Source organism: Orcinus orca, chromosome 13 (genome assembly GCF_937001465.1).
Source record: "Orcinus orca chromosome 13, mOrcOrc1.1, whole genome shotgun sequence".
Classification (NCBI taxonomy): domain Eukaryota; kingdom Metazoa; phylum Chordata; class Mammalia; order Artiodactyla; family Delphinidae; genus Orcinus; species Orcinus orca.
In genome coordinates, this window is record NC_064571.1 from 80,425,285 (window position 1) to 80,449,940 (window position 24,656).

At 38.4% G+C, this 24,656-nt stretch overlaps 1 protein-coding gene across 4 annotated transcripts in view; it reads left to right on the forward strand.

The window, feature by feature from the left end:
* NBAS (NBAS subunit of NRZ tethering complex) overlaps positions 1 to 24,656 on the forward strand; it is a 341,400-nt gene that overhangs the window by 40,907 nt on the left and 275,837 nt on the right. For 3 of the 4 annotated variants that reach the window (XR_004485944.2, XM_004274869.2, XM_033437425.2), the window contains exons 10-11: positions 7,205 to 7,343; positions 14,009 to 14,077. Coding sequence is in view for 3 of the 4 variants with exons in the window: in XM_004274869.2 (XP_004274917.1) it covers positions 7,205 to 7,343; positions 14,009 to 14,077 (208 nt within the window). In the remaining variant the exon portion in view is untranslated. The remainder of the gene's footprint in view (positions 1 to 7,204; positions 7,344 to 14,008; positions 14,078 to 24,656) is intronic. The other variant, XM_033437419.2, reaches the window with a different exon arrangement.

Sequence of the window (24,656 nt, forward strand, 5' to 3'; positions counted from 1 at the left end):
TTGGCTCCATCGCTTACAGTTTATTTTTCTTGTCTGATACCTGCATTCCTGCTTTGAAGTTTAGACTCTTAGAGTGTCAGAGCTGGAAAAGGGTTTCACCCATCGTTTGGCTCGGCCCCTTCGTTTCTCAGCTGGGAGAACTGGAGCCTGGAGGGGTTAAGCCAAGGACGACGGGGCTCTGGGTCGGATTTATCTTCGTGCCCCTGCGCTTCTGGGCACATAGTGCACAGATGGATGTTTCCTGAATGAAACAGCTGTGGTAAGTGCTTTGAAGGATACAGACACGGTCTCTGTGTCCGAATGGCTTAACGTTTAGTGATGGAGGCATCATTTAAGTAACTGTTACCGTTCTGAAGGTAGCAGGTGATAATGTGCTCGGGAAGCAAGCAGGATAAACCATTCTGTATTGTTAAGGACCTTTGAACTTTCTGCCCTGCTACCCCTGCCCGCCTTTCACAGGCTGGGGGCGCTCACTGCGTTTCTCACCGTCCTCCCAGCACACCATTTACAGACTCGTCTCCGTGTTCTTGTACGTCGTGTTCTCTTGGCGGAGCAGGCTCTTCACCTGATCCCTTTATCTGTTTGGGAAGTTGTTGAAAGGAGAACCCTTTCTCTGGTGTTACCCCGTGAAGGCTTCCTTGACTTCTTCCTCCACACACTTAATTGGTCCTTAAGGCTATTTTTGTGCCGAGCTCAAGGGTCCCTGCAGCAGCGGTCTGGGTTGGCTTGTCCTCCCTGGAGTGGACAATGCTCGCTGTCGTTCTTGTGTGTGAATACGTGTCCACCGCCACCTGAGCAAGGAGGGTGCCCCCGAGCCTCCCCCCATGGTTGGTACTAACGCGCTGGGAGAGCTAAACACGCCTCTACAAATTGATTCTGAGAATTAGAAGTGGTTTTTAAGCAAGCTCTTTATTTGTCTTGCACATTCCCGATTGCTTAGCATGTGGTTTGCGTTTATAAATTTTGATGGGATGAAGGAAACTAATATTACAGTTACTCTGTTGCAAAGGTATTTGAACCTGATACACCTGATTCCTAGACCCATGATTTTCCTATTGTCCACAAAATTTTGAGGTTGAAGATTACTGGGAAAGTTTTCTCCTACTCTCGTGTTTTTGTTAACGAGTAGTTTAAACTCCTACACATCGAGGGCTTTAGTCTTCCGAATTTAATATGTACTATAGAAATTCCATATTGCTTTATGTCTTTATAGAATAATTTAAAAATAATCACTTGCTCAAAATGTGATTCCTGAAGTGAGTACATAAGAGCCAAATACTGTATCTTTAAGGAGGTTTTGCTACCACTGCATGTAAATATTTCTGGGTGGAGAAGCTTACCGCAACAGAAAATAACACTAATGATATAAGTTATTTTCTGCAGTGTTGTCTGCGGTTTTAATTTTTGCAAAAATCTAGTGATCCTTTCAATAGTAAATCACAGAATGCTTAAGATGTAACTATTAACATATAAACAGCTTCAAAATGTCACAAAGCAAGTGATATGCTAATTTCATTTTCAGTATTTGACTAGACTTGTGGGTTGATGCTAAGCGTTACAGCCAATTTACTGAATTTTTTTCTCTTGGACTTCATTAACTGGAAGAAATTTATGTACATAATTTGGGATACTGTATCTTGATTTTCCTCTTTTTAAGTTAGAAACAGAGAGAATAGTACAGGGAATGATTTAATGAACACCTAAGTACCTACTACCCAGCATTAACAAATATTGAGGGCTTCCCTGGTGGTGCAGTGGTTGCGAGTCCGCCTGCCGATGCGGGGGACACGGGTTCGTGCCCCGGTCCGGGAAGATCCCACATGCTGCAGAGCGGCTGGGCCCACGAGCCATGGCCGCTGAGCCTGCGCGTCCGGAGCCTGTGCTCCGCAATGGGAGAGGCCACAACAGTGAGAGGCCCGCGTACCGAAAAAACAAACAAACAAACCAAAAAAACCCAAAAAACAAATATTGAGATTATATTTTTTACTTAAGGTGTCTGTGTATGTATGTGTATAGTTATACCCAGATATATAAATAAAAGAGAGACAATAGTACAGACAAAATTTCCTACTTCCATTCCTCTGTCTCACTTTCCCTTTCTGGAGGCAGCATGCTCTCATGGTTTTAGTGTGCGACCTTCCAATATATATTTTTACATTTGTTCTTTTTTACACTGTATGTTTCCCTGAACAGTTTAATGAATTTATTTATCCCTTTTAAACATTTAAAATATTTCTAATTTTTCTGCATTATAAATAGTGCTACATGAGGTATTCTTTTACCAAGAAATAAATATACCTGTGCAAGAATTTCTCTAGAGTTGTCTTAGAACTCAATTTGGGGTATTTTTTGGGAAGGGGTGCATTTTTTAGATATTGTCATATCATTCTCCAAAATGATTACTACAGTCTTACCAATAGTTTTATGAGAGTTCCTGTGTATAAATCTTTGGCATAAATCTTCGTTGCTTTGATCTGCATTACTGGCTTTTGTATTTCTCTTCTTGTGACTTGCTTATTCTTTGTCCGTTTTTCTTTTGGGCTGGTTGTGGGAGATCTTTATGGATTCTGTCTGCTAAAACATATACTCTGTTAGTTTTATGTTTTATAAATAACTTTTCCTGGTAATCTTTGCACTTTATGGAGATGAATTTTAGATTTTAATATGGTCAGACTTGAAGGAGAACATCTCAGTGACACTAGGGTAGGAAAGTTTTTGACAGGTCAGGATGCACAAAGCACAGGCCACCAAGGGGAAGGTTATCAGTGTGAATGGAGTTGGCTCTTTTTAGAGCTCTGCTCTCCCGTGTGAATTTTATATTGTCTAGTTCCATTACATCAGTTTGTTCAGTTCCACAAGAAATTCTGTTGGGCTTTTATTTGAAATTTCTTTCAATTTATAGATTAAGAAGAATTGGCATCTTTAAAGTATTGAGAGTTTGTCAAAGGACATGGTATGTCTCTTTATGCATAACTCTGTGTCCTTCAGGAACATTTTGAAATTTTCTCCCTGATGTTTTCCTTTACGAGATTCTCGCCTTAGCGTTGTCTGCTGCCCTCTTTTTTTTTTTTTTGCGGTACGCGGGCCTCTCACTGTTGTGGCCTCTCCCATTGCGGAGCACAGGCTCCAGACGTGCAGGCTCAGCGACCATGGCTCATGGGCCCAGCCGCTCCGCGGCATGTGGGATCTTCCCGGACCAGGGCACGAACCCGTGTCCCCTGCATCGGCAGGCGGACTCTCAACCACTGCGCCACCAGGGAAGCCCGAATCTCTTTTATTTTTAATTGAGCTTATCTTGTTGTAACCAATTTGATCTATTCACGGCCATGTTCATCAGAATTCATAGGGAGGAAGTGTCTTCTAGTATCAAGACCAGGAGATAAGAAGAAATCTGAAATCTCAGTTAGCTCTCCTTTCACAGTCAGGCAACGTAAAGTTTTATACATATATTTTAAAATCTGAAAATTAAATATGACATTTGTCCTCTCCATGACATAGTAGTGCAAACTAAATAGTAATGCTCAACCCCTTGAGAAAAGAATTATATGGTTACTATAAAAAATATATATTTATTTATACATGGTCAATGTTGTGCACTGAGTAGAGAAAAATTATTTCATTATCAGGATCTGCTTTATCCTGACCTTTTAGATATTTGTTGAATTCTCAAATAGTGTTTTATTTTTATTATAACAATAGGCTACTGGTTTTTAAAGATATGTTTTATGAGAATCACATGTTTTTCGTTTGAAAAAGTACTGTGACTATATTCAGAAATGTAGATATTCAAAATTACCTGTTTTGTTTCTATTTATTCAGAGGAGTTTTTCCTAACAAACTGACTTTTGAAAAAAAAGTTCCTTACGGAAAATTTGAAGCATGTTCACAGAATATACTGACTCCCTTGTGCCTGCCATTCAGTTTAACAGTCGACTCGCGGTCAGCCTCATCTCATCTATGGCCTCAGCCGAGCCTCCACCCTCCTGTGCCTAGAATATCACGAAGTAAATTCTGGACAGCGTAGTATTTCATCTGAACATTTCAGTGTGTATTTCTAAAAAATAAGGACTCTAAAAAAACATAAACATGAAACCATTGTCATATGCAAAGATAATTAACAATAATTTGTCCATATCTTCAAATATCCAGACTGTGTTCTCTTTTAATTCATTGATCTGCTCTCCATTCTCTCCTCCTCTCTCACTCTTACAGAGAGAGAGAGAGAGAGAGAGAGTGTGTGTGTGTGTGTGTGTTTGGAAGAAGCCAGGTCATTCTGTAGTTTTCTACTGTGTAGACTTTTTAGATTTCCTATTTTTTATTTATTTATTTATTTTTAACATCTTCATTGGAGTATAATTGCTTTACAACGTTGTGTTAGTTTCTGTTGTAGAACAAAGTGAATCAGCCACATGCATACATATATCTCCATATCCCCTCCCTCTTGCGTCTCCCTCCCACCCTCCTTATCCCACCCCTCTAGGTTGTCACAGAGCACTGAGCTGATCTCCCTGTGCTATGCAGCTGCTTCCCACTAGCTATCTATTTTACATTTAGATTTCCCATTGTTCAGATTGCATCTTTGAAGTGTTGTTTGAAGTATTTTTCTTTTTTCAACTGTATTTTTTTCAAATTGGTAGTTAGAGCCAGAGGAATGATATGATTTTATCTGCATTAGGTCTACTTATGTTTTTTGAAATTGTTTTGGTGTAAAAATCATTTGAGCAGAATGGTTGCTATAGGCAAGTAATACTCGTACTCCTACCTTGACTTTGGATCAAAATCTCTTTTGCCCTGGTGAACAGGGTTAATTACGTGTTAGCTCTGAGGACTGGCGAAGGGTAGAAATAGCCCAGCGGGTTGCTTCAAGCATCTTCTCAAAGTTTGTTGCTTATGATTTGCTGTGATGGAAACTTGTTAGACTATATATATAAAAGCAGTAGGAAGAAGGCTTTGATTGAAGGCTCCAGTTGTGTTTGCGAATAAAGCACATTTACATACTTTATGAATTTTGAGACTTTGAGTTGGGCTAAGCACTATGGCTAAACCTAGAAGGGTTTTATGCACTTTTGAAAGTTTTACATCTGACAGTATGTGTAGAGATGAGATTTTAAAAAATTATTGTTGTTGTTGTTTTTATTGTTGTTAGCTTAGTTCAGAATAGGAACTAACATGGTGTTGTAGGTCATTGTGCTTCAAAAACAGACTGACAGAAAAAGAGATCATTATGCTGTATACCTTAAGCTTATACAGTGCTGTATGTCAGTTATATCTCATTAAGAGTGAAGAAAAAGAAGAAAGTTAGGCAGGTGGTCAAATGAGAAGAGGGCAGTTGGTGGAATTAGAGGCTGACAGGTTGTCTGAATTCCGGGGCTGGGAAATAAACAAGATGTGTGTTCGTTTTCTGTGGTTGCTCTAACAGTTTACCACAAATTTAGGGGCTTAAAATAAATTTATGTTACATTTCTGGAGGTGAGAAGTCCGAAATGGGTGTCACTGAACTAAGATCAGGGTGTCAGCGGGGCTGTGTCCTCGCTGGAGGCTCAGGGGCACAGTCTGTCTTCTTGCCTCTGCCAGCTTCTAGAGCAGCCCAGCTTCCTTGGCCCCTTGTATCCTCAAAACCAGCAGAGACTGGGCGACTCTTTTTCTCACATCACATCACTGTGACACTGACTTTCCTGCTTCCCTCTTGTGCTTTTAAGGACTTTTGTGGTTATTTGGGTCACCTGGAAAATCCAGGATACTCTCCCTGTTCTAAGGTCATTTGCTTAGCAACCTAAGTCCACGTGATGCCACATGTTCACAGGTTCTAGAGATTAAGACATGGGCCTCTTTGGGGGCCATTATTCTGCTTGCCCCACAAGGTAAGCAGAATCAACAGAGGACAGGTGTTGCTTCTGCACTAACGTGTAGAGCTCTGTCTGACTGCCCTTGAGCATAGCTCAGTGGGCTGTATTGAGTAACTCATGGTGTTACCTCATGAGGTACTTAGAATTATAGAAAGTTTAAGAGTTATCAGTGGTTAACATAACCATAAAACCAAGTCAGTCTTTTGATATGCCAACTCTGAGGAGTCTTAGGAAGTGTCACTTCCTTCCCCCTTTTGATTTCTATGCAGAAACTAAAATTTTTAAAGTTTTGATTTATCTATGAGCATGGTCTAGAAAAAGATAAGCACTAATTTGTTGTGTGAGGAAGTGCATCCTTTTTTTTTGGACACAGCGGGGGCCTGGTGATGATAGATACCAGGTACGTTCTGATGTAAAGGGAGCCTGATGTTTTCTGTCATTTGGGATAGTGGTAGATTGTGTAGGCGGGAGCGTTGTGTGGACATGACCAGAGAAACCTGTTCTTTTTCTTAAGCAGCAGGGAGTTTCCTGCCTGTAGGGAGGGTCTTTTTAAAAACTCGAGGCATTAAGAAGGATGTGGCTTCTCTCTTCTGTTACTCCATTGCCTTATTGTTATTGGGGACAACAAGTGTTTTCCTTTAATATATCAGAAGTTTTACTTTCAAACATTTTTCTTTTTTCTATAGGTGATTATGATGTCTTATATGTTCCCTGCCAGATTTACTAAACATGACTTAACTTTAAAAATCATGACTGTTGGGTTCCATTATTAATCAGCTTAGTTTGTGTAGTGGTCACATAGTCTTTTAACTTTTAGTACTTGTTAGACTGCTTGTCCTGTTGGTAACTGGCCTCTAATTGCAATGAAGTATAACAAACAGAAAAGTGAACCAGTCATAATGTACAGTCTTATTTCGGTATAGTTATTAGTGACCCATCCACAGCAGTCCCAGCTGTCATTTCTTTCTAGCATCTGTAATTGTGCCCTCATTGCTTCCGATGCACTGCTGTAACTAGTACATATGTGTCTATGTGAGGTGACGTATCTGTTTATTAAAGTTTATTGGTGTTGATATAGTTCCTTAGATATTCAGTGGCCAGCCTGAAAACATTTTTTTTCTCATTTCTAAGTTCTCATCTGAGTTTCAGATGTTTGAATGTGTAAATGAAGGTGAAATTCTAGTTGAAAACCCATCTGGTTTTCTATTGGTTGTTTCCTCTAAAATATTTACCTTCTAGGATTAGTATATACTAATTTTATTTCAGTTTTCCTTGTGAAGTTTTCTGCTCTCTTTGTTTTGATGTTGTCTTGTTCCTATTTGTAATTTATCAATTCTTTTTATCTTTCTCTTTTTTAGACTTTTACTTGTCGGTGGATGTGAAACTGCTGAAGTGGGCATACCAAAAGCTGCTAGCTGTGGACTCTCTGCCTGGAGAGTTCTTTCAGGATCACCTTATTATAAGCCAGTTACTCATGGTGGAGACAGGGTCACTGCAGTAAGTCTTCGTTGTGGTATTTCACTTTGCTAATAGGTCTTAGATAAGCCCTTTGTAAGATACAGAGAAGGAAACAATTTGCCTTAAATGAAGAAAGTAACCTAATGCAAGTGAAATTTTAGGACTTCTTTCAAATATCAAATTTACCTAAAGCATGTTTTATTTAACTTGAGTCTCATTTTTAGTAACAATATTTGCAGATATCAGAAAAACAACCTAACAGTAATCCCATTACTTGCGTTTGCTTATTTAGACATTAACATTTATTAAGTCCCTTTTGATGTGCCGGCAGCTGTTCTGAGTGCTGTTACGTGTAGTAGCTCATTTAATTCTCAGTAACCCTTTGAGGTAGGTATTGTTAGTAGCTCCAGTCTGTTGATGAGGAAAGTGAAATTTAGCTGGGCCACCCCACTAGCAAGTGGCAGAATGAGGGTACAAACGCTGGCATGAGTTCCCCTGTTCAAGTTCTTAACTGCCTTCGTACTTCCATTTTGTTCCATATTGATCAGTGCTATTCGTCCAACCATTCATTTATTCTTTCTTTAATTGAATTTCTGTTTTCTGTCAGTCACTCCTTTATGCTGTAATGTCAGTATAGGCTAGGCTCCGTTGTGATAATAAAAAGAGCCACATAGACAAACAAATGAAAACTCCTGGCATTTCTGTGGGTCACCCCATGAAAGTGTGTTCCTTATTTGTGGCAGAGTCTGCTGTTGATATCATGACTACCCTGAACAGCTTGTTCCAAGTGATGACTAAAGGATATGTGGGGGCTGGTGACCTCTTGAGGGCCCACTGTCTCATTTTATGGCCTTAGGAGGGGGAGGAGAGGACTAAAAGGTGGGACTTTTTAACCGTCTTACACCAGAACTGGCATCACTTCTGCTTGCAGTTCATTTACTGAAACTCATCATGTGGCCCCTCCTACCTTCAAGGGGCCTGGGAAGTAGTTTTCTGTGTGTCCAGAAAGGCAAGAAAAACTAGATATTAGTGAATATTAATTGTTTCTACCATATTGGCCACTCTGTGATAACATATATCTTGACTTTTTTTGTATAAACTGTAAGATCATAATTACGTACCCTGTGCTTAGCCTGATATTTGGTGGGCACTCAGATACAGTATTTTTCTAATGAGGGAAGAAACCAAGAAATTAAGGTGAGACACGGTGTAAGTGAATGTGCCATGCCAGTTATTCCTATGAATGCATTTGTTCCATTATTTCTGCCTCAAAATAATCCTGTAAAACAATGGTTAAATGTTTTCATGTTGAAGAAGAACTAGTGAAGAAGTACTTTTGAAAAGAAATCTTTAGCAATCATAGTAAGCTTCCGTTAATTATTGTCTTTAGTTTTTAGCATATGCTGAAATATGTGATTGTGAATTTAACCCAACAAAGTAGTAGGGTTTTTTTTTTTTTTTAAATTAGGTCAACTTATTGGTTCAATATGGCAGCAGACCTTAAAACAGTTTATATTCGTAATCAGTTTATACAGTACTGTGTCGTGTGCTTTTTCTTCCATTCACGGTCCCTTTACTCACTCTAGCACCCATTTATTCTCTCTGCAGGATCCAGTAAGGAGTCCAGTTTGAGTGTTATTAGCCCCATTTCACAGATGAGGAGCCTAAGGCCCTGGGAGATCTTAACAACTAAAAATAGGGCAGCAGGAGTGGAACCAGATTTTGTAGCTCTTGTTTAGCACTTTCCTCACTCCACATGTGAAATTACGTACATCTCATTGGCATTGTCAAATTTATGGTGTGATGATTATCCCATAATTTATTTTTTAAAAAAGAGTGAGTTAGCAGTTGGACATGTTATTTCATATTTGTTATAATTTAGTCATGTTCCTGTTTCTGATTTCACACCCAGCTTGTCGTTTTATATGTGAGATGTATCAGGGCAGATCCTGAAAAGGGTTTGAACAATTTTATCTCTTGACTCTGTCTGAGTGTGATGTCTGCAGCTTATTTTTTTATTTTTTAATTTTATTTTTGGCTGTGCCACGTGGCTTGCGGGATCTTAGTTCCCCAACCAGTGATTGAACCCATGCCCTCAGCAGTGAAAGCGCCGAGTACTAACCACTGGACCGCCAGGGAAGTCCCTGTAGCTTATTTTTAAATGGTTCAGTCAAAAAACAATTTTTAAAAAAGTATACATACACATACAGATAAAGCAAATGTGGCTAATTGTTAATAATTGGTGAACTCAGGTAAAAGGTATACTGGTATTTCATTGTGTAATCATTTCAACTTTTCAGTAGCTAGGAAATTTGTCAAAATTAAAGGTTGAGGGAAAAAAAGGAAGAATTGTTAAGTATGGAGGATATAAGGTGAGAGAAAGTAGGCAAACTGTGAAGGGCCATTTCAATATGGTGTAGTCAAGTATATTTGTGGCAGAGTCTGGGACAGGGGAAGGCACGGAGGACTGTCACGTACTATGAAACCTTTTTTCACCGTGGCTTCTTTAACTTCTCCGTGCTTTCACTTTGCTCCTTACTGAAGTATTGGAATCTGCTCTGCTATGTATGGTCCTTCCCTCTCTGGCCTGAAGCTTCAATATTGGAGTCTCTTAAAGGAAAATTGCTTGTGCAGTGACAAAATAAGTGGGGGGAAATACTGACTTGCAAATTGAGTGCTCCGCCTTATGATAAACTTCTTGAAATGCTGCAAGTGTACTTTAATTATGTTAGTGCCTTTTTTTTTTTTTTTTTTTTTTTTGCGGTACGCGGGCCTCTCACTGTTGTGGCCTCTCCCGCTGCGGAGCACAGGCTCCGGACGCGCAGGCTTAGCGTCCATGGCTCATGGGCCCAGCCGCTCCGCGGCATGTGGGATCTTCCTGGACCGGGGCACGAACCCGTGTCCCCTGCATCGGCAGGCGGACTCTCAACCACTGCACCACCAGGGAAGCCCTGTTAGTGCCTTTTTAATGTGTCTTGCAGCTAAACGCACAATCATTCTGTGTAGCCTTCCCCTACCTCAAAGTAATTTGAAACTATAAGATTAGTTCCTCTTGTCAGGTGACAGATATTGTCTGCATCGAACCTCTTATTGTTTGTTTAAGGCTGCTATTGTTTTGGGGTGAATATCGACCGAAAAATGCTGTTGACACATATATTCTCATCTCTCACAAGGCTGCTGGGTTGTAAAAGAGGCTATGCAAAATTCCATATATACCTTGAGCAAAGTTTCCAAATTAATGTCCGTGACATCTATAGGAGATAGTTTTATTTTAGTTTATTCATTTGTTCAACATCAAATCACCAATGCAGGTATCAGAACATACAGGTAGCAGCCCTCAAGGGGTTTACTGTACTGGAGGTACAGCTGTGCCCACAAATAAGGGCAAGAAGCTATAGCAAATACCAGGGGAGAGTTCAGTCACTGGGGGGAAGGAAGGAGCCCGGCTCAGGAGTCAGAAGGTTGGGATTGGAATTCTAGCTCAGCACTTAACACTGGTGTCTTAAGGCTCTTGCCAGGATCAAATGAGGTAATATATATGAAGGCCATTGATAAACAATAAAATGTTCTACAGTGTTAATTATTATCTATTTGTATTATTAAGGTGGAAATTTTGGAAAAAAATGAACAAAACTGACTTTTTTGTTATTGATGCTGCTTCCTTTTCAGTATAGAATGTTGTTCTGGAAAGAACACAGGGTTTTTGAAATCCTGTTTCCCTGAGAAAACAGAAGTAATCAGAATATTTTCATAAGATCCTACCACCTGCCTACATATGCACCTAATTTCCGTACCTTTCCTCTTGTTATTACAGATGAGCTGTACTTGCACTAGCTAAGGCCGGCTCCTCCGTTTGTCCACTGGATCTCACACTTGCTAATTGAAGGATGTTTATCCACATCATGAATCTTGCTGCCCATTAGGTTTATCAGCAAACAACATGCATTTATTTTTCCCATTGTAAAAACTCTTTAGTTTTAGGGGACTGAGAACCTACTAAATCCTGCTACCAGCCCATTTGTTCCTTTCCTTCAGCATGTTCAAGAGTCATCTATACTTGATCCATTTTCAACTTTTCTTTTCTCTCTTGAATTCACTTGAATGGGGCTATATCTCCATGATTTCACTGAAACTGTCTTACTGATGTTATCAGTGCCCTCCAGTATTTTACCAGTTTATCAGTTTATTGGTATTCTTTAATTCCTATTAATTGCCTATACAACAATCAGTTAGTTGGTTTTATTTTCCCCTTCTCCTTTTTCCTCCCTTTCCCAGTTGCATTATTTCTATTTTGTCAAAACACACAATATTTATACGATAGTTTCAACCCTCATCATCATGTTTCTTTAGTCATAGATGTTCATTTATGTATTTTAAAATGTTCCCTGTCCCTTTGTTTGAAGTTTTCCCAATCACCTCTTGGTTGGATGAAATTATCCTCTAATAGATATTTTGAGAAGGGCTCACAGATGAAGAGTTCCTTAAGTTCTTGTGTGTCAGAATTGTTTTTCATAGCCTGGACATTTGAAGGAAAACTTATCTGGATATAAAATCTTTGGTTTACCTGTTCTTTCATTGAGCTTTAAAAAAACACAGCACTATTGTTACTTTGCTTTTATGTGGAATTTGAAAAGTTGATGCAAGTCAAATTATCTTCTCTTTGTATGTTACTTGGCCATTTTGTTTGGAGGCCTTGAGGATTTCCTTTATCTTTGAAATCTAGTATCCTTCCTGGAATATTTCTTGGAGTTGATTTTTCTGGGTTAATTTTCCCAGATACCTGTTCACTCTTTCAATATATAGATTCAGGTCTTTTTTCATTTCTGGAAAGTTTTCTTAGACTACAATTTTTGGCAGTGGTTTTAGATTGACCTTAGTCCCCTTTGCTAGCTTGTCGCATCTGTCCTCCTGGACCCTGCAGTGTGTTTTCAGTCTGCTTTTGCTCACCACAAGCCTGTGTCGGCCTGGGTCAGGGTGGGTGGGAGCGTGGGGATGGCAAGAGCAGTGGAGATGACACACTGGAGTTTGGTGGTTTTTCTCTCTCTACTTACAATGATTTTGAAGATCCTTGATCTTCAAGTTAAGTGAGGGTGTGGTTTTCATGCAGATTTATTTTTCTCTTCTTGTATTTTCTTGTTTTTGGAGGAAATGGGGAGCTAGGCCGTCAGTAATATCTTCAGCTGCTCAGCAGTTCTGGTAGGAACATTTTTAACCTCAGCTTAAGAATACCGCCCCCCCCTTTGCCTTTTTCTTTTAAATTAAGGAAAAGTTCATATAACATAAAATGGACCAGTAAATATTTTAAAGTGTACGGTTCAGTGGCATTTAGTACATTCACAGTGTTGTGCAACTGTCACCACTATCTAGGTCCAAGACATTTTCGTCACCCCAAATGGAAACACCAGACCCATTAAACAGTCACTCCCTTTTGTTCCCTCACCTCAGCTCCTGGCAGTCACTGGTCTGCTTTCTGTTTATATGGATTTACCTGTTTTGAAAATTTCATATGAATGGAATCATACAGTATGAGACTTTTGTATCTGGCTTCTCTCTTTTAGCGACATATTTTTGAGGTTCATCCAAATTTTAGCGTGCATCAGTACTTCATTCCTTTTTACGACTGAATAATATTCCGTTGTATGGATATACTGCCTTTTAAAAAAATTTATTATTTTTATTTTTATTTTTATTTTTTTTGCGGTACGCGGGCCTCTCACTGTTGTGGCCTCTCCCGTTGCGGAGCACAGGCTCCGGACGCGCAGGCTCAGTGGCCATGGCTCACGGGCCCAGCTGCTCCGCGGCATGTGTGATCCTCCCGGACCGGGGCACGAACCCGTGTCCCCTGCATTGGCAGGTGGACTCTCAACCACTGCGCCACCAGGGAAGCCCTGCCTTTTGTTTATCCATTCTTTAGTTAGTGGACATTTAAGTTGTTTCTATTTTTTGGCTATTATGAATAATGTTGCTGTGAACATTTGTGTGTACAGGTATTTGTTTGAACACCTGTTTTCAGTTCTTTTGGGTATATACTTAGTATGGAATTTCTGGATCATATGGTAATTCCGTTTAACTTTTGAACGACCACCAGACTGTTTTCCACAGTGGCTGTACCATTTTATGTTCCTGCCAGCAATGTACCAGTGTTCCAAATCCTCTACAACTTCAACAATGCTTATTTTCCATTTCTAAAAAATTATACACATCTCTCCCTCTTGCTTTAAGTATATTTCTTAAATCTAGAGACAAAAATAGTCTTGTTTTATTATTTCAAATACTTGTTTCTCAGTGATTTTTTTCTGGTGTTTTTCAAGTATGGGATCAATTTCTTCATGAATGAAATTTCTGTTGGGAGTATTGACCTTTTCCATAGTGATGCTAGGATAAAATGGTAACCTGGGCCAGACTCATTTGAGAAGAGCCACTCATTAGATTCTAATTTGCATAGATTGTACTAGACTTGTTACGTATGTATTTAAAAATACATTTGATTATGGGTACATTTTGTAAGATTTGTCACTTGTTGGATTTTCTTTCCCAAACAAAAACAAAATCTCACCAAGATTTCTGATACTTATTCATGATTTTCTTAACCATTTCTTAAAATACTAGATATGCTGTAGTTTTCATTTCATGATGAAAGGCCTTTAAACAATGAGGAAGCCTTCCATTGATCTTTTTTTTTATGATGTGTGTCTATTTTGTAGGTACCAAAGACCCTGGGATTATTAAGGATGTTAAGTGGCAAGTTTTACAGTCGCCAGGGGCAAGAACAGGTAATACAAATTGGCATCTTCACCAGGGTCCCCTTAAGGACAGAGTTGAATGAATCTTGAATATTATAGATTTTCATCTGAATTTGCTCTTAATTATACATTACAGGGGTATATGCATTAATAAGATTTCATGGAGCTGTTCACTGAAGATTTGTGCATTTTACTATATATATCATTCTTATCACAGTAAAGAAAATTAAAAAAAAAAAAAAAGAATGAATCTAGTCCTCTTGGATCTGGGGATATAGCCCAAAGAAGTCTCCTGGAATCATTATATACCTTTGAAGTTTCTTATTCTATCTTGTGAATTTTTGTATCCTTGTCCATAACATATCCCTTATGTTTGTTGGTTTTAAAATAAAAAAAGATTCCTTCCTAAGTCTGAGATTATTGGTGTTTCAAGAGGATGAGCCACATTGATCCTGGGCTTAACTGTTTTGTTCTTCAATAGGAGAAACATGGATCCATCTCAGGGATGCTGGGCAGTTTCACTCTGGATATACCCGTGTGCTTTGGCGCTGTCTCTGAGGGAGGTGGTTATAGTCATGCCCTCTACACGGCTCTCAGAAGAGTCTTGACATACATGGGGCTTCAGATCATACTCCTTCCTGTTTTGGGGGGAATCAAACAAATTAATTTTCGTTTCTTCAATTTCTTAACTAAGGGAAATTGTAAGAAATACGGAAATTGTAAGATATATAACATGTATTCTCTTGCTGCATTTGTATTTAATATATTTAAAATTTTGAGTCCTAGTTATTTCTGTGCCCTTGACTTCAGCTAATTCATATCTTCTGGGTTGGTTTGGCTTTTCTGTCTGTAGCATTGAGCAATAACACTCCTCTTTATGTCTGGAAAGTCACTTTCATTTTTAATCCCTTGTATGTTTACAGTTTTCCAGTTAGCATTCTCTTTAGTCATTTCAAGCAGTTTGTCTTCATTTTGCAGGTGAAGAACCATAAGCAAGACTAAATGCCTTGGCCTCTGCCATGTACTTTGTTCTTTCTAATTTACTGTGTTGCCTCTGTTGGTCTTTCTGTTACCATAATAGTGCATGAGAGCTTTACTTTGTTTTCCTCCCTGGATCCTTTCCCATTCTCTTTAATTCCATCTAAATAATAACTCTATCTTTAACAAATTTTAAAGGGTTCATTTTTTAATTCTTTTGATGATAAGTAATTATGTGGAGTGTCAGCATTTATTTATTCTTTTAGTCAGTCAGCAAGCACGCACTTTGAGCCAGCCGTGGTGTTAGAGCTGAGAATAAATAGGTGAATAAAATGCAGTGCGCTTCCTCAAGGAGCCCTCAGTGTAGTGCGGGAGTCAGATGCAGAAGCAGCTGTAGAACAGGACAATATGACACGTTTCATAACCTGTCCTGTAATATAATATGAAGCGCCGTTGAGGTGCAGGGAGGGACCATTGAACTCTGGAGGTGATACTTGATTTGGAAGTGAGTAAGAGATCCTCAGGCGGATAGGGGAAGGCTGGTTGTTTCCAGGCTGGAGGCAGCCTGTGCAAAGTCCCGGAAGTGTTGGAGAACACTGCAGAACGCTCCACTCTGCTGTGGGGTAGGATCCATGGTCTCTTACTGTTTGTGTTCCATAGTTATTTTATTGGGACCAACATAATTGTATTGTGTTTAGAACAAGAATTATTTGGGGATTGATATATTGGTACATGACTTTCCTTTGTACCATATCCTTTACATATTAGATGCTATGTTTATTAGTTGATTTGGTATATTAATAGGCAAATGTAACTGTTCAATCAGTATAAAATGTCCATCTTCTTTTTACTCTTTCTTACCTCCTGGGAACTCCAGATTCATGTTACCTTGTCTCCTGCTATTGGTTATTCTTTTGTGTGGAACTCAGCTCGCTCTTGTTTTCATCGGTATCCTCTATGATTGAACAGAAGGAAGGAGAAGGTAGCAACTAATTTCCTTACGTTTTGATCTTTCTTTGTGGCACCTGGTACTGGAATCCTTAACTGTTTGGACTTTTTAAAAAGACTTTATGAAAGTAGTACTCTAAAATCAGGGCCTTTCAGTAAATATCTGAATGTTATATGAGTATCCTGTTTGTATTCAGTAGCTCCTAGCCCAGAAATAATTATGGGGCATAGATTTTTAGCACCATCATTTTAGACCTGACAGGTCTCATAGAGATTATGTAATAATTCCTTATTATTGTGAATACTTTCTAGCTTATAAGTCCTTTCGCATGATCTCAGAGGAAGCTTGCATTAATGGCATTATGATGCCTATTTTATTGATGAAGAAATTAAAGCCTCAAGAGAAATGGCTTTCCCAAACTCACCTACCTAGTGTCAGAGATGGGTTTGGTCTTGAGTTGGCTCTTGATCTAGTGCTTTTTTTCACTACCTCTTGTTGGCTTTTGTCTAAACCCTTAGTTGGACAATTGAAGAAGCAGAAGCCAAAATATGTTGTACTTAAAAGTAGCCCAAGTTAAAAATTACCTCTTATCCCAGAAAGAATGATCTGTTTTACTACTCAAGTTTGGCGGCAATTCTATTTCTCTTTTAAAATGTGTTATCTCTTAACTACTGCTATTTTTTTAAAGAGGAAGTGCTTTCCTATATAGTAACCACATGGTTAATATTTAGTTCATTTTATTCTGTTCACTTGTCAGACTATAAAGTAGCAACACTGATTAAATAGTATTAGAGGGAATGTATATAAAATAGCTAAGGCAGTGATTGCTACCTTGCAGGCACATGATAAATGATAGTGGTGGCTGCTGTTCTGATCTGTTAATTTCTTTATATCCATAATCATAGAGCCAATAATTAGTAGTCTGTGGGTCCTTCTTAATTGTGGTTTAGTATACCCCAAATTTACATGATTCAAAATAATCAGCTGCTGGTTGTCTGGCATATATTATCTTTTGAAGAGTATATTAATAATCAAAATTATTTGTCTTCTTTTGAGCTTCTTTTGTCACCAGAAAGTTTAAATTTATTTTTTATTTATTTTTTAAATTTTACTGAAGTATAGTTGATTTACAGTCTTGTGCTAATTTCTGCTGTAGAGCAAAGTGACTCAGTTATACGTATATTTTTTTTCTTTTTCCTATTCTTTTCCATTATGGTTTATCACAGGATATTGAATATAGTTATACAGTAGGACCTTGTTGTTTATCCATCCTACGTGTAATAGTTTGCTTCTGCTAATCCCGAACTCCCCATCCTTCCTTCCTCCAGAAAGTTTAAATTTAAATCTTTTCCTTTATGCTTTGGGCTTTGAGGTCTTACGAAGTTCTTTCACGTGCTGATGTTGTAAAGATGTTCTATGTTTTCTTTTAAAAGTTTCATGGTTTTGCTTTTCACCTGTAAGTTTTCAATCCATCTTGAGTTTCTTTTTGTTGGATATAGTAGGAATCTAATTTATAATATGCTCTGTGTGGCTAGTACCATTAATTCAGTGCTGTATTCTTTCCCAACTAATTTATATAATGCCATAATTTATATACTGCCACCATAATTTATATAATGTCTGTCAGGACAGACATTTACAGAGGGTACATTGTAGCTCTGTTTCTCTGCTCTCTTTTCTGTTTCATTGGTGTACATGTCTATTCTCATGACAATATCTCACAGTTTTAATAAACTAAAGTTTTATAATTAAAAAATAATTTTTTGGAAAGGGTATTAGCTTGGAAATTTTTTTTCTCCAAAGGCTTTTATTTCCTTCATACTTTTGCAGTGTTCCCCCCCTCAGGTTGTTAACCAGGCTTTTGAGGATGACGTTCTTTTGATTTGAAAATAGATTTCTGTTTATTCTTTGGGATCAGACTTCTAAACTTCAGTGGGTTAGAACACCTACTGAATACCTTGAGGGCAGGGGTTTATGTTTGTTTTTTTCACTGCAGGTTCCCCAGAGTATAAAACAGTGCCTGGCATGTACTATGTATTATTGAATATGTAATATTCAGAAAATAATTGTCTAGTGTTGGAAGAGCAGTACTTACAAATTCACCTTTGACTGAGCTGAGGTATTTTTTCCTTTAAGCGTATGTAGTAATTTAGAACATTTTGAACGTGTGCACTAGAATTCAGTACTTTGATTTTACTATAGCTTGTACATTTGAAAGGTATAATGAAATTGGAAATCACTCAGTTTTAATTGTCCTATATAGATGATAGGCAGTTGAAGAAAGTGAGGCAATTTAAACTAATCTCAGTACGAAGGTCTGATATTTAACATTTAAAAAAATCTCTCTTTTAGAAAGGACAGTTGAAAAGTTTTATTGCAGTGTTTGAGAGAAGACACAGTTCCTACTCCAAATATTGCTCCAGTAGGAGAAGGCTTTAATTAGTGTTTTTAATTAACACAAGATCAAATGGGCATTTGAGCTAGTGGTTTAGTGTAAATGAGAAGTAGAAGTTAAAATAATGTTCACATTATTAATTTCAGTAGTATTTTGTTAGTATTACATTGCTACACAAAAGACTCAATGAAGTAACGGAAGATATCTTTTGAAAAGTTTTAGGAAGGGATTTGAGATGAGGAGGTAAATAGGAGAAATGACAGTGAAGTTAATTAAAAGGGCCATAAATGAATGACTAATGTAAGAAGACAGTTTACTGTGCAAAGTCCTCTTCCTATGCCCCATGCTGTCTACCCAGGGATGCTAACTTACCAACTAATTATTTAGCTAGACTACCTTTTAATGAAGTTAAAACCTCATGGCGTAAACGGAAGCAGGTGGTAAGTGATAGTCACTGTTTTCTTTTTCTTTTCCTCACCTTTATTGAGATATAATTTACAAATGAAATTGTAAGATACTTAAGTTGATGATTTGAAATAGGTACCTATACACTGTGAAAGGATTTTCCCCCATTGAGTTAATACATGCATCACCTCACATATTTACTTTTTGTGTCTGTGTATATGTGTGAGAACATTTAAATCCTACTATTAACAAATTTCAATTATACAATACAGTGTTGTCACCTATAGTTACCAATGTTATACATTAGATCCTCAGACTTTATTCATCATATAACTGAAAGTTTGTACCCTTTCACCAACCTCTCCCTGTTCTTCCAACCCCCAGCCTCTGGTAGGCCAACACTGTTCTACTCACTGTTTTTATGATTTTGACTTTTTTTTTTTTAAGATTCTATGTATAAGTGATATCATGTAGTATTTGTCTTTTTGTATCTGGCTTATTTCACTTATCAGAATGCCCTCCAGTTTCATTCATGTTTTTGCGAATGACAGGATTTCCTTCTTTTTGAAGGCTGAATAATATTCCTGTGTGTGTGTGTATTCCATACCTTGGCTATTGTGAGTAATGCTGCAGTGAACTTGGGAGTACAGTTATCTCTTTGAGATAATGTTTTCATTTCGTTTGGAGATATACCCAGAAGTGGGATTGCTGGATCTTGCGGTAGTTCTATTTTTACTTTCTTGAGGAAACTCCGTTCTATTTCTCATGGTGACTATACCAGTTTACATTCTTACCAACAGTGTACAAGGGTTCCCTTTTCTCTATGTTCTCACCAGTGTTTATCATCTCTTGTCTCTTTTATAATAGCCATCCTAACAGTTGTGAGATGATATATCATTGTTTTTGATTTGCATTTCCCTGATGATTAGTGATGTGGAGCAACTTTTCATGTACCTGTTGGCCATTTGTGTGTCTTCTTTGGAAAAATGTCTATTTAGATTCATTGCCCATTGTTAAATTGGATTATTTGTCTTTTGCTATTGAGTTGTATGAGTTTCTTGTATATTTTGGATATTAACCCCTTCTTGGTTATATGGTTTGCAGATATTTTCTCCCATTCCATAGGTTGCCTTTTCATTTTGCTGATAGTTTCCTTTGCTATGTAGAAGCTTTTTAGATTGATGTATTCCCACTTGTTTTTGCTTTTGTTGCCTTTGCCTTGATGGCAAATCCAAGAAAATCATTGCCAAGACCAATGTCACGAAGTTTACCCAACTCCATGCTTTCTCCAGAAGTTTTACAATTTCAGGTCTTATGTTCAAGTATTTCATCCATTTAGAGTTGACTTTCGTATATGGTGTAAATTAGGGGTCCATTTCGTTCTTTTGCATGTGGCTATCCAGTTTTTCCAGTATCATTTATTGAAGAGACTATTTTCTCCATTGTGTATTCTTGGCTCCTTTGTTGTAAATTAATGGACCATATATGTTTGAGTTTATTTCTGGCCTCTCTATTCTGTTCCATTGACCTATGTATCTGTTTTTAATGCCAAGACCATACTGTTTTGATTATTATAGCTTTGTAATATAGTTTGAAACCTGGATGTATAATGCCTCTAGCTTTGTTCTTCTTTTTCAAGATTGCTTTGACTACTTGGGTCTTTTGTGGTACCATGCAAATTTTAGGATCGTTTTTTCTATGTCTGTAAAAAATGCCATTGGAATTTTGATAGAGGTTGCATTGAATCTGTAGATAACTTTGGGTAGTATGGATATTTTAACAATAGCAATTCTCCCAATTCATGAATATGGAATTTCTTTCCATTTATTTGTGTCTTCTTCAGTTTCTTTCATTAATGTTTTATAGTTTTCAGTGTATATCTGTCTCACTTCCTTGATTAAATTTATTCCTAGTGTTTTACTCTTTTTGATGCTATTGTAAATGGGATTGTTTTCTTAATTTCTCTTTCCTAGAGTTCACTGTTATTGTATAGAAAAGCAACTGAATTTTGTATGATTTTGTATCCTGCAATTTTATAAATTTATTTATTCTGTTTTTTGATGGAGTCATTAGGGTTTTCTATGTATAATATCATGTGATCTGCAAACAGAGCCAATCTTACTTCTTCCTTTCCAGTTTGTGTGCCTTTTCTTTTTCTTGCCTAATTGCTCTGGCCAAGACTTTCTGTACCATGTTGAATAAAAATGGCAAGAGGGGGCATCCTTGTCTTGTTCCTCATCTTGGAGCTTTCCTCTTTTCCCTGCCAAGTTCTGTATTCTTGACCAACATTCCAACTGTTGAAATGATGATTAAAATGAAAATGGCATTCGTAGTTGAGAAATGTGAAAGAAATTCACAGACACTTTTTTTTTTTTGCGGTACATGGGCCTCCCACCACCACGGCCCCTCCCGTTGCGGAGCACAGGCTGCGGACGCACAGGCTTAGCGGCCATGGCTCACGGGCCCAGCCGCTCTGCGGCATGCGGGATCCTCCCAGACTGGGGCACGAACCCGTGCCCCCTGCATCGGCAGGCAGACTCCCAACCACTGCGCCACCAGGGAAGCCCACACAGACACATTTTAACCAAAGTGAAAATTATAGCTACACCTAAATTTTATTGCCTTTACAACTACTTAATTCAAATGGAGGAGAAGAGAACAAGATTGTTATTCACTTATGCTGCGAAATCTTAATGCAATATGAGGGGATATGGTTTGAATGTTAGAAGTTTACTTTTATTGTGATGTACAGTTGATTGAAAAGCCATTGCCTCCTATTTCCAAAGCATACACTCCTGAATTCTCTTCCTTGCCAACCAATAGGCATTCAGGTTTCCAAATACTGTAGACTCTGCTTACAGAATTTAGCATGGCTTTTCTAACTGTGGCTTTACATCTTGTGTCACAGTTACTGTCAGGATAATAAATTACTTTCTGGGCCAGAAATATCCTGCATGCTATAGATATTCAGAAAAGTTTCTATAAATAAGAAGTAGAGTTTATATTTTAGAAGGAAATCACTGTGTTTCTCAAGTAACATAGGTGACTTGTCTGTGTCATCAGCTGGCTACAATTCAGTTGCTGCTAATAACCATATCTTCTTACTGTGCATATTTATGCAAGTTAAACAGATAACTTGGGACTTGAAAGAAATGTACACTTAATGTGTGTGCATGTAATGTCTGAGATTTGCTTTAAGATCCTCCAGGGGACAAAGGTCCCTGAGGGCATTGTGGTGATTGGGGAATGACATGTGAGACAAGCTTGGAATGTTGATGTTTGTTTAAGATAGTTGTTGGGCCCCTGGGTATTTATTATACTGCAATTTCTACTTTTGTGTGTGTGAGTGCAAATTTCTACAACAAAATGCTTATGGAAAGGAATAGTAAGTTTGCAGTGTGAATGTCATGGCATCAAATGAAACTAAGGGGATGAAGAAAAAAAAGCAAATGGTTAACATTTTAGTTAATATATTTATTACTTAAGCATGGAGGAAGGATGGAAGGAAGGGAGGGAGGAATGAAAACAAAAGGAAATTTAGCGTATTCACTCATTATTTCCCTGGTCATAATGCTGTTGTTAAATTATTCACATTATTCAGTATACATTTTTTGGTTTGTTTTTTGTTGAAGAGATCCATAAACCTCCTACTTGCTTTCAGAGCACTTTTAGTGGGGTCGTTTAATGGAACGTATGGTGTACCTGCAGGTTACCATACAGATCCCACATGACTAACTGTTCAGGTGTTGAAATCATAATGCATACTTGGTCATAATTTCTACTGAGGAGCATGCCTGTCACTACTAGAAAGGCTTTGGCCCAGGTGAGGGCAGTGATCATGGTGCCATCAGGGCACGTGGAGGGGGATGGAAGACGCTGCATCTGGTTCAGCTTTTGCTACCTAACACTGCATGATGATCTTGGGCAAGTGTTGTAACCCTTCACGTCTTCAATTTCGACATCTGAAACTCTAAAGGATGGGTGGAGAGGTTTTTTTTCTTAATTTATTTTATTTATTTTTATTTTTGGCTGTGTTGGGTCTTCATTACTGTGCGTGGGCTTTCTCTAGTTGCCGCGAGCCGGGGCTAGTCTTCGTTGCGGTGTGCAGGCTTCTCGCTGCGGTGGCTTCTTTCGTTGCAGAGCACGGTCTCTAGGCGCGCGGGCTTCAGTAGTTGTGGCTCGCGGGCTCTAGAGCACAGGCTCAGTAGTTGTGGCGCACGGGCTTAGTTGCTCCGCAGCACGTGGGATCTTCCTGGACCAGGGCAAAAACCCGTGCCCCCTGCCTTGGCAGGTAGATTCTTAACCACTGTGCCACCAGGGAAGCCCTGAGAGTTCGTTTAATTAATGCAATCTACGCTTCGGAGGCCCATCTTGTGCAAAACCATAGAGCTAATTGACTTTAGAGTTGTGAAAGGAAGATGCCAGGTCCTTCATCTTCTACTCATTCCCCCGTCTCCATCACAGAGGAAAAGAGCTGATGTATTTAAAATTTTGCTTAAAGTCCTTTTGCTTTTATTGCTTCTCCTTCCCAGGCACTTGTATTTTAGTCTTTCTTACATTAAATTATGACACTGTGGGATAGACCTGTTACATCTCGTTAAAGTGATTTTAGTCCTCAGCGAGGAGATTAGCAGATGCTGATCTTCTTGTCTATCCACTCCTGCAGCAGTGTTCCTCACTTCCTGAAGTTGTTCTCTTTGTCTTTGATGGCTAATGTGCCTTAGTCATTTTAGACCTGAGGACTTAGACTCTGTCTACCAGAGGCCAGGTAGATAATATAGTGAATCGAGCCTGTTGTAAACTGTGGTTTTTCAGTACAGTCATCTTTAGTTTTCAGTTCTGCAGCTTTTGGCCGTAATCTTGGGGCCATAATAGAGAATGATGGGGGTTTTGCCTAACTGGAAAGCTTTCAAGAGGGCATATACTACCTAGTCCCATCTGATTATTGCCATTTGGGCCCCATGTTGCCCGATTTTCTAAATATTCTGGAGAAATACGGTTGTGGACTGCCATTTTCTGGTCTCTTTTGTTTTTTGTGGGGAAACTACCTTAGACCCTGTTCTTAATAAATGCTTGAATGGGAAATAGGTCTTTAGTTAGTGTTTTTTCAGTTCGCCTGGTTCTGTTGTAGTTGGTAGGCAGGTAACATCTCTGCTTGGATGGTTTCTCTTGTGGTAACTGAGCAAACCTGGTACCCTCATGGGAAAGGACTGAGAGATTATCTGGACAAGTAGAACTGGGCAGGCAAGTCTTTCTCTGTGTGCCCAGCATTGGCCACGTAAAATCAGTGTGGTACAAAATGTCTCTGTTCTGTGGCAACACTTAGAATCCTTAAATTGAATAATTTGCCAGCAGGTCTGGAATACCTTACACATTTAATGTATTTCTTAAATTAAGGAATGCATTTTCCTCTAGTCGGTCTTTTATTCCCATCACCATTTGGACCCTCTTTTCCTTCATCTCTCTCTTTCTCCCTCTCCGTTTCCTTCTTTTTCATAGCATGAATTTGTGGCCTGTCCATGGTATAGAATATTCCAGGCATTGTGTTCGCAGAGAATCTTTTAAAGGTTCTTGTAAAGGTGTGTACCCAAAATTCAAGAAATTCATAATTTTGTCAACATCCACTCATGAAAGATATTGAGAACTCATGGTAAACTATGTGTGATATAAAGGAATATTTTTATAATGCTCACATATTTGGGTTTTGGGTTATATGTAAATCATAACACTATAAAGTAGATTTAAAAAAACTCCTTAAGGGCAAGAGTCCTGTTTTTTATATTCCAGAGCACATTTATAGTGTTATGAAGCTGTCAGAATCCTTAGTTATGAGAGATCATTTACGATATGGCACCCCTAAAGAGCGTTAATTCTGAAAATTA